This window comes from Psittacula echo, assembly GCF_963264785.1.
Source record: "Psittacula echo genome assembly, chromosome: 10".
NCBI classification, from domain to species: domain Eukaryota; kingdom Metazoa; phylum Chordata; class Aves; order Psittaciformes; family Psittacidae; genus Psittacula; species Psittacula echo.
This window is the reverse complement of record NC_137741.1, coordinates 21,117,574-21,128,150: the sequence shown is the minus strand read 5'-3', so window position 1 is coordinate 21,128,150 and position 10,577 is coordinate 21,117,574. Positions and strand designations below refer to the sequence as shown.

The 10,577-nt window shown below is 40.9% G+C and overlaps 2 protein-coding genes across 2 annotated transcripts in view; both read right to left on the bottom strand.

Moving 5' to 3' along the window:
• Positions 1-1,552: 1,552 nt before the first annotated feature.
• LOC308225450 (uncharacterized protein C15orf61) lies at positions 1,553-3,662 on the bottom strand (the record flags this gene model as incomplete). Its single annotated transcript, XM_080626391.1, has 2 exons — positions 1,553-1,680; positions 3,323-3,662. 2 exons carry the CDS (start codon positions 3,660-3,662, stop codon positions 1,553-1,555), a joined length of 468 nt encoding a protein of 155 aa, XP_080482517.1.
• Positions 3,663-7,877: 4,215 nt separating this feature from the next.
• The window catches only part of IQCH (IQ motif containing H), a gene marked incomplete at both ends in the record, with an annotated part of 54,847 nt that continues 52,147 nt past the window's right edge, over positions 7,878-10,577 (bottom strand). Inside the window, 2 exon segments of the mRNA XM_080626350.1 lie at positions 7,878-7,979; positions 9,322-9,430. Of these exon segments, the coding sequence (XP_080482476.1) occupies positions 7,878-7,979; positions 9,322-9,430 (211 nt within the window).

Below are 10,577 nucleotides of genomic sequence, written 5' to 3'. Positions count from 1 at the left end.
ATGCAACTCCAATGAAGAGCTGTATTTATAGTCTAGTAATTAAAAACCATTTTATCAACCCTGCATGGAGACTAAACCTTTACAGCAAAGTATTGACCAGATCCATGGCAATGAATGATAATATCTGACTTTAACTTATGAGCTGCAGTTATTTAACTTCATCCAATACAGTGAAAATCAGTTCTAGAAAGATACCAATAGTAATTTTTATTATTAACGAGGCTTCTCGTGATACCATCTCTTCAGCTTTAAGACCCATTTACCTCATGTCAAGAATATGCTCCAAAATTAAATAGAAGAGTGCCAGCACTTCTATGATTAACATGTTATTTAGTGTTGTTTTAGAAAAACCACATGTATTGCTTCATTAAGTGGCAAACAATTCCATCATCTGGAATTAAGTAAAAAAGTGCTTAAATGAAATTATACTGTAGCTGTAGCTTGATAATCATTTATTTAGGAATGTGGATTTCCCTCCATCTCCATTTTACATTTATCTTCCAACTTACGTCACCAGACATGGGATTTGGAACACACAGCAGTTTCACTGGCACTAAAACTAGACATAATCCTGTAATACACCCTGTACAGGTGTTTCCATTGTTTGAACTTCCTATCCAGTAATTCCATATCTCCACCATCCAAACAGTTCCCTAAAAGCTTTTTCTTTGGTTCCAACTGAATGTAATTCATCTCATTATTATATGTGCATGTTACAGCTGTGCTCAGTTACAGCTGGAGAAATCAGCTATTCTGCACTGAAAAAACAAGGGTAGAATTCTTCTGATTCTCCTCTATTAATGACAAATAGCAATTTGTAAATTAGCACAGAGGCCAATCTTCTAGATTACTTAGGGTCTGTTACTTACCTATAAAGAAGTAACAATAAATATATATAAAGCATATATATATAATAAACATATATATAAAGCAACAACAACAGAAAAAGCAGATATCTGAAGTTCAAGAATTGCAAAAGATACAAACATAAACCATATTTTAGATATTTTATTTAAATATTACTTGAAGAAATATGATACAGCCATTTGTAACTTCTTTGGGTGGTATTTTTCCAGAGTCTCCCAGGCAGCTGTGACTAGTAAGTGCAATGGATTCATCCAGACACTTGCAGCTACGACAATTAATGCATTATGAAACATCCAGTCAAGAGTCTAAACCTGAGCAGCTTCATCTTTTCAGAATCATTCTGAAAAGGCCTAATGTATTCACAGTTTCCTTTCCCACATGCTACATTTCAGTTCTCTAAGGTGGTAGATGTATTGCTTTAAATTAGCATAAATTCTAACACCCTTAGAAATACTACTTTTTCTACCAAGGCTTCTGTATTTTCAGCTTTACTAACCTCTGCAAAAACAAATCTCTTATGACCAAGAAGTCCACGCAGCTTCCTGAAGGCAGGATGTTAAGTCAAGAAATGCGCTGTAAAAAACCCAAACAGTTGCCTTCAGTTGTCTTTAGTCAAAGGGAACAGATATTTGTAGCAGCTGTAACACAGAAACCCACCAGAGGACAGGTACTTGAGGGTGTGATTTCAGTACATTGCGCCTTCATCTTCTTTATTTAAAAAATAAATAGTAACTGGGCCATGACTTGTATGAACAGTCTCTGTGACACTGACAAAGAACCAGGAGCCAATTCCATACAGTAAAGTTGGGATGCCTAAGAAAAGACAAAAACACATTACATACAGAGAAGCCAGGAAAATTAAACCCACCAGTTAATAGTGTTGATGATTCCAAAATGAAACTAGAAAGAAAGCATTCCTCCAAAAGCTGCCTTACCCACATTTTGCCTTTATTGAAATACTTACAAGCGGCTATCAGTACATAATACTCTTCAAGCATACAAGAATCAGAAAGTAGCTTAAGAAAAGCAGCAATTCACAGAAACTAACAGAAAAAAGAAAACGGGAGGATAGTGGTGTGACAGAAGTGGAACATGGTCAGGTATACAGCCTGATTTCAAAAAATATATATGCAAATACAAAAAACCAAACTCTCTGGACAGCCACTTAGTTACCAGTTCAGACTTTGTCATGTGTGAGAGCAGAGATAGGAAGGAAAATAGGCAGCAACTTCACATGATCAACATGAAGCTGCTCTTGGGAAAATCAATTCAGTAATTAACACTACCAACTCCAACAAAACTGGAATGAGTAGGAAGGTGTATATATAAAAAGTACCATTTTTTTAGCACTGTCAAGTCACCCATCTGTTACAGACAACAATATTTTACTTAATATAGGGGAAAAAACACAGATGGATTTAGGCCCCCAATTCAGAAAGCACAGAAACACTGAATTTCATGTGCTGCAAGTTACTCAAGTGCTCAAGCCAGATTCTCAGGTGAAAGAGATGACTTTTCACATGTTCACCAATCATTTAACTACAAAACACTCAGGGTAACTGTAAGAAAGATGGGGCAGATAAAAGGTCTTTGTGGAAGGGAAAATAGAATTAAAGTTGTTATTAATAAATCAATCTTTGTGATTTTCTCACTAAGTCTGTAAAGATCATAAAATTATGACTAGTGAGCATATTTTAGAAAAGAGCCACTAAAAACTTTTAAAGTGAATGAAATTTATTTTTTAATATTAAAACAATAAACTTATAGAATTAATTATGCCACTGTCGCTGCCAGCATTTAAGTAAGCAATGTATGCATAGGTAAAGTGTTGAATACTAGTGTCATAGTTTAGGCCCAGGCCGTATAGTATGTTTCAAACTTATCTATAGCTCCTTTTATATTAATGATAAAGTACTAAGAGAGCATTTTTATTTATAAGCCTTTATATTGCCACAGCACTTCAGGGGTCCAAGCCCACATCCAAGCTGGATGTCAGGTGCAAAGACTCGCTCAGGCACTCTCTCACAAACACAGTTTCCCTTCAGCTGGCGCTCGTGTATTTGCTTAGAGGCGAAGATCCCACCCACGGCAAGAGAACATCGATTTGTATGTGGAGAGTTATCCATACCCGCTGATGTTAGCCGCTTCAATAACAGGACCGCGAAAACTCGGTAAAGCCCCCGAGGAATGTTGATTTACACCGTGTTTCCTCACGCCGCCCGGCCCGGCCCTGGGGCTGGAGGTCGAGGCGTTTGCGGGGGGGATCCCTCACCTCAGGAGGGGAACAGAGCCGCCTCGCAGGACCCCGCTTCAGGGACGCGGCCCTCACCAGCGAGCGCCGCTTTACCTCACCCCTTCCCGCCTCCCGCCCCGCGCCTCAGGCGCCTCGCCCCTGCACCCGCCTCAGCCGGCGGGGGAAGCTGAGGGGAGGCCGCCGGGCCGCGCCGCCACTTACCGGCATTGAGGACCTTGAGGGCGGTGAAGGCGGCATTATGCATGGCCAGGTCCTGCGGGGCGGCGCGGGAACAGTGGTACTTGATGAAGGGGAAGCAGCCGGTGCGCAGGATGTGGTAGTTGGCGCCGTTCACCCGCCAGTTGAAGTTGGAGAGGCCGAACTGGTCGTTGCGGACGGCGCTGTACTTAACACAGTACGAGGTCCAGTGGGGCAGGCCGCGCTGCCGCAGGTGCTGGCTCAGCACCTCCGAGGCGGCGGGACGAGGCGCTGCCGCCTCCGCCACCCCCCGCCACAGCAGCAGCCCCACGACCGCTTCGTGCAGCCGCCTCAGCGCCAGCATCCCGCGGGGCTGGAGCCCCCAACTCCCCACAGCCACAGCAGCACCCACGGCCCCGGCCCGCGCGCGTGCGTGCGCGCGCCACCCTCAGCGCCTGCGCCGGCCCGCCGGAGGGCGGGAAGGGGCAGCGGCGGCGGGGCCGGTGTGAGGGGGGTTTCGCGCTGTGGTGAGGCACGCGCTGCCTGAGACGGGCTCGGCAGCCCCGCGAAGCGAACGGAGCGTCCCGGTGCGTCCTGCCCCGCACAGCCCGAGGGGAGCATCAGCTGCGGGAAGGGTACGTTAGGTCTCGTTACAGCGAGTTAAAATATCCCTGAGTCCGACAGTTGCAGTTTTAGGAATGGTTTTGTCTGCGGATCGTTTGCTGCTGGCACATCCGCGCGGCCCCAGCGTCCACCAGGTTAACGTACCTTGCATAAAAGACACGCTAAACTGCATTAATTTTGTTTGGTGGAATTTGCCTGGTTAAAAATTGTTCTTTGCAAGTGTTAGACCCTTTCGAAGCAAAATATTTTAAGGTTATACCCAGTATTCCTCTCTGTGAGGGTGCTGAGGTGCTGGCACAGGGTGCCCAGAGAAGCTGTGGCTGCCCCATCCCTGGCAGTGTTCAAGGCCAGGTTGGACACAAGGGCTTGGAGCAAGCTGCTCTAGTGGAAGGTGTCCCTGCCCGTGGCAGGGGTTGGAGCTGGATGAGCTTTAAGGTCCTTTCCAATCCAAACCATTCTATGATTTCTTTTAAAAAAAAGCAGTTTTCTGAACCATTAAACATTATATTTGAGGAAAAAGTACAAAAACCTGTACAGAAAAACTGAGAAATGGGAACAGAGTTTTCCTTTCAATAACTGTGAGCAGTATCTCAAACTCAGCAGTCTTAAACCATTGAGCTATGTAGTATGAATGTGCTAATTAATCAATTACTACTCCACAATGTACCCTGTTTATGTACTGCAATGTACTACATGTGTATGGAACCAGTAATTATTAATCATTGCCAGGAACAAATTTGACTTAGGTTCCCCTTCCTATAATAGAGCATATAGTTAACTTTAATATCTTTCTTTATTAGTGGCAACAATAACTGAGGATAGAAAAGTTGGAATCAGATACTGCAACCCTCTGTGGTGAAGGGCTGAGGTAACATCTTTAAAAGTAATATTCTGCTGTTTATTTCATGGTCAAAATTACCTCTTACAAAGCTATTGCTATAAAGTGGATATATGATAATGATTTTTATTCTGAAATTATTTATTTCAAGATACTTTGCTGTTAACTTTGTGTTGCCTCTGGCAGCATAACCTTACGCCTCTACTTCAAGCAAATGGAATGAAGTAGCATATGTATTTACAACTGCAGAGAAAAACATTGCATACTTTTAAGTATGCAAGAATCATGACCAAACATCGTAAAGATGAGGTTGGAAGCATTACAAAGCATTCTTCTAAATGTCTTCTGTTAATAATGTTTGCACAGTTCAGGCCTTTGTGTTCATTGTATTCTGGTAGGGTCTGATCATTTTTACATCAAAATAGTCTCCTGAAATGCATATTCTTGTGATGTAACTAAAAACCAGTCTAACCATTCTTCAGTTGAGATGATATATTAAATTATATTCATGAAGGTTGTCGATGATTATAGTTCCTTATCTTTGGTATCTGGTTGCTGTAACAAAATCTGTAGTCTAAACTGAAATGCAGAGGATCAGTGTATAGTAAGGGGGAGTACCTCTTAGGTGATTTGTTAAACGGGGATTGATGTTTCATTGTGACATTTCACAGTGATGTTAGATGATTACTGTGAAATGCTGAGGGCCAGGTTAGTCTTAAGAGATTTGTTACCTTAACCTAGATGGAAGGTGTTAAAATTCTCCTGATCCATCCCTCTGAATTGAGTTACTGGAGATCTTTCAGGAAATGGGTAGGGAGTGCTTCAGAAGACCTCCGGAAGCGGTTGTGCTGATGAACTATTTTGCTCTGTGCTCATTCTAAATGTGGAAACTTGGGCTGAATGCCCACTCCCCTTTTTATTCTTAGGCAATTTCTGATGAGCAGCCATACCTGGGCCACCTTTTGTCTCTCCATTTCACACTTGCTTTGTTTTCTTCCCAGTCTAGATCATGCCCTGAGATTCAAACTGCAGCTCAAGAACCCTATTACTCCTTTAGTGAGTGGGAATAAATAATCCAGTTGTGTGAGCAAGAGAATCATGACTATATTGCTAACATTTTCTTTTTTTAAAGATTGTAATTTCATTTTATATCTGCTGTATTGCTAAAAAAAAAAATTACAATTTTGGCACGACCAGCATGGGACTTGAATGTGAGAGACTGTAAAGCAGTTTCAGTCCTTCCATCAGCTCAACGCTCAGAAGTGTTAATAGTAATTAAAAACTTTTTTTCCCCCCTCAAAATACGTTTCACACTTTGCACATACTGAGAAATCTCTCTCACCACAGGAACTTTCAGGTCACTTGTTTCCTGCAAAAACAGGTACAGTTTTCTTTTGTCAGAATAGAACAAAACATAAGGAAGTGCAGGTTTCGTTTACTCCTAGGACACTACAGTCTATTAAGTGCCAGTGAACTAATGAGCCTCTCAGACCTTATGTTGTTCTGGCTTGGATCAAGGCTTAATTTTCCTTAACCCTTAACAAAACTAGCTGGCTCCTAGGCTGGTACTGCTAAGTTCCCTTGCCTCCTTTTCCCCTAGGATGTTGCTTCTGCTGAGCAAACCGGGGAGTTCCATAGCTTGGGCATGAAGCTGGGTGAGGAATCTATCTACAAAGAGCTGCTTAGCAGTAAAACAAGAGAGACTGCTTTGTAAATGCTTCAACATACTTTTCTGCAGCCCCTCAATGTAGATCAGAGAATAAATATATCTTACCTTTTAGAAGATCTAATAAGCAGATATCCTGTCCTTTTTAGTACATTATTTCTTGTCAAGCAAGAGATCATTATACCTACCACAGCCCAAAATACCTGTTACTTTCATTTCTAACCATAAAGAATAGACACTTCCATTCACTGTTTAAATTTCCTGTTAGAAAAATCTGTGGGTGCTGGATTACCCAAACCCAAGACTGTATTGAGATTACATGTAAGAAAGGAACAAAATCAAGAATTAAACAAAAATACTTTCAGAGTTTTATCTGAAACAGGGATCAGCATTTATGCAAACATTCTCAGCTGCAATAATTACTTCTGTGATCAAAGCAGAAGAGAAAAACATTAACACAAAAGATTATTTATGAAGGTAACGGATCAAAGACCTGGGCACTGACGAACCTGGGCGCTGATCTGCAACTGCTTGGTCACATTCATTGGTTGCCTTAAAAATTGGTTTTGCCTGAGCTTTTTGGGAAGTAATCTCAAAGATAGCTGACATGCTTGGACAGCAGTATCCATCCAGTGGAAAAGATGCACTCTCCATGGTAAACAGTGTTGTCTGTCGGGATACGAGAGATTTGATGGATAATTTTACAAATGTACCTGTAGTCCTTTAACATAACAGTGCACAGAAACAATGACAAAAAAAGTCACCAGTGTCTGAAATACAGGATCTACCTGATGGACAGATGGATCTGTAAAATCATGGTACACTGGGAATCGTAGTACAAGTATAATTCTGATGGTCCCTTCACACTCTATTGTTGAACTAGTGCTATTACTAGTATTTCTGATAATTTGAAAATGAACATGAAAAAATACTTCAAGAATCTGTAGATAACAAAAGAAATAGTGGAAAGAGAATATGGACAATCAGTTCTAAAGAGAAATCTGGGTTATGGGCTTATTGCTAAGATGGCATTTAAGTGTATTTATAGGCAGAACAACACTGGACCTACTTTCATGTCAGAAGTCTGTGTTTTAAAATAAAGTAGGCTTGAAAGAGAATTTCAGGTTGCAGGACTCTTCAGTGGAGCATGATCTCTTTGTCTGATTTCGTGACAAAGACAGCATGACCCCTATTAATAAGATTTCATATTCAGATACTGTGCTTCAGTAATGACAGTATTAACAGAGCTGTTTATCATCATCCTCTGCTTTTCAGCAGTTTATTTTTGTGAAAGCAGGGATATTCTAAACACCATGCTCAGAAATCAGAACTGTTGTCTCAGTTAATATTCCTTCACATGCTGGTGCAGAAGGAAATCCAAACCTGTTCTTACAGATGAGAAAACGTTTCCAGGAGCATAAAGTATAAGGCACTTAAACATTTCCCGTTAACTATTCTTTCAGAGCATCTGCTGCTGAAGGTTGCTCCTCTTCCAATTTCAGTTTGTTTTCTGCTGTAATTCCTAGAATTGCTTCAATATCTTGAATTGCCATCTGCAACAGATTCAAGGAATACAAGTTATTTAATGGGCATTTTAATGAAATCCAGCAGCCAAAATGCACATCTGGTAGCACTTGCCTTGCAAAGGTACCCAGTGTTACACAAGACATGATGCACCAATTAAATTTACTTTGGGGACAATTGTGGGAATTATTAGTAAATACATACAAATCTCAGGTAAATAAATACAATTCATTGTAATTGTTACTTCTGATTAGCTAACAGTTGCTTTATTTCACATATGGAAATCATTTTTAACTCACTATGAAGAAGAGTTCCCTTTTGTACTTTATTTCAGGGGTTGCTTTTCACTCCCTCATATTGGAAAAAGGTTTTCTTTGTTTATTCTGTAACATGTTGAAATTTAATTATATCTTCTCTAAACCTGTCACTTCGTGCTCCGTTTGGCAGAGGAAAGTACAATCAGAGTTAACATGGGAAAGAACCTGGTAGAAAAGATGCAAGTTAAGGTACAAGTCTGTAACATGATGCTCCCTTTTCTACAAAGTGTTTTCAGGCAGGATCTTGGTGAGTTTTTATGAAGTTAAAGGTGATGGAGTTTAGCAGGAGAACTCCCTCTCGACAGTTCAGCTATTCTCTGGAATTAAAAAGCAGTATTGTGATGAGTATGCGTTTCAGGGCAGGGAGTTGGATTCATTTCTGCTTTACAGTTGCCTTTTGCCAGCAAGGTTGTCACTGAGAAGCTTTGGAGTAAAGGTAGGTGCTCCAGGGGGAATACTCCCAACGTGAGGAGCCCCATGCTTTGTCCTGATGCCCCCCACGCCACCCCAGGGCATCTGCTGGCCACAGGGACAGGCACTGTGGGAGCCTCAAAGCACGGGGAAATTGGGAACAAAATTGACTTGTGAAAATGGTGGTGAGGTAAAGGATGGGAACTAATGGGTGGAGCACACAGTGACTGCCTGCTTAAAAGAAATCCGTGTTAATAATCTAAGGAGCTATTATAAACTGAGAAGTTTGTTTCTAATTTAAGATTCCTACTTTGATGGTGCCCCTCTAGAGTAAACCAGACAATTGTGACAGACCTGTCTGAGGCAGTGCCAAGAGCTCCCTACCTCTTACAAAGGACAGTCAGAAGCATTACATTACAAATCATTTCACACTAAAGTATGTCTCTTTTCAAAGAAAAAGTTTCAAACTTAAATTTAACTAACAGGTTCCTTGGGAGACTTGCTATCTTGACCTAGACAGTGTAAAATACATACTGCTAATGATAAAAAAGGAATGGTTTAGCACTTGTTTATGATCCAGCATGAGGTATTTTCAGCCCTTGTACAGAAATTAACCAGGATCGTTAGTTAATTAACACCTCACCTTAAAATTGGTCTCGCCTTGCATATTAGGTGCTGATATTTCTTGATGGATGATGAAGAGATTGCGAGCAAAGGTCATGAGGACCCCCTGGAGATCTTCTCCAATTGTTCTGTTAATGATATCCAAACAAATGAGTTTACCAATGATTCCCCTCACATGCTTAAAAACAATCACCCTCTCATTTATGCCTGTCTGGTGATGGAATTTAATGAGTATTTTCAATCTCACAAGGTGGCAATCTTCAGGGAGATATGAAAGATGAGGCTCCATTTTAACTTGTCAACAGAAAGGATTTGTGCAATAAATAATTTTTGTTAATCAACTTAGCAGAAGTAAGCAGTGAGGTTTCAACTACTCCGTGTAAAAGGCTACTGTTGAGTTAGGACAGATAGAAGAATACTGTAAACACAGAGATTAGCTCATAAGAGCTGTTGCTTTTGCCTACAATTTGTGAAAGGCATCTGAGAGAAACTGCAGCAGTTATCAGTATCTCTTTAGCTTTGTAGCTTTGAAGGCTTTGGTTTCTCAGTGGTACATACAGATGTAATAGATATGGTCTTATGGAACAAGATACTATGCTGAGGAAGAATACACCTCAGTTACTGACTGGAACTACAGTAGATCTCCAATGTAGTAAATTGGATGAGAATTCACATGGATGTTTCAGGTATTTCAGTGATCTGTTGTTCTTGAAATAGTCTTGAAAGTATTTTCAACTGAAGATTTGCATTGGAAATCTGAGGGAACACAAATCTGGGATCAGAACACATGACAAACATATTTGAGAGTTTTATGGTAATATATTAACTGCCAGGTCAATCTGGTGATCCAGGAGGTACTGTTTTGTTGATGTGTTGTTCCAGAGTAGTTAGCAGAAATGCAGGTACGATGCAGTGTCTCTGATCTAAGCTTTAAACCAAGCCAGCTTGCTTGTGTACTACCTGTAGCCTCACCCACAAGGAGCTCAGTAGAGGCTGCAAGAATCGTAGCCCCAGAAACTATCTTCAGGATTCATTTAATCCCTTCCCTGTTCCAGGGCAGGATCAATGCTACTTGTAGCACCTTCACAGAGGTTTGTCTAATCTATCACTAAACACTGTCAATGGTGACCACAGTGAACAATGTAATAAGTTCTTCCCTCACTATCAGAAATGCTAAATGTGAATCTTTGTAGCTGCAAGTGAGGTTAATTTCTTGTCCTACTACCCAAGACATGGAGATGGGATTCTTCCTTCCCGCGGATGCTTTTTATGTAA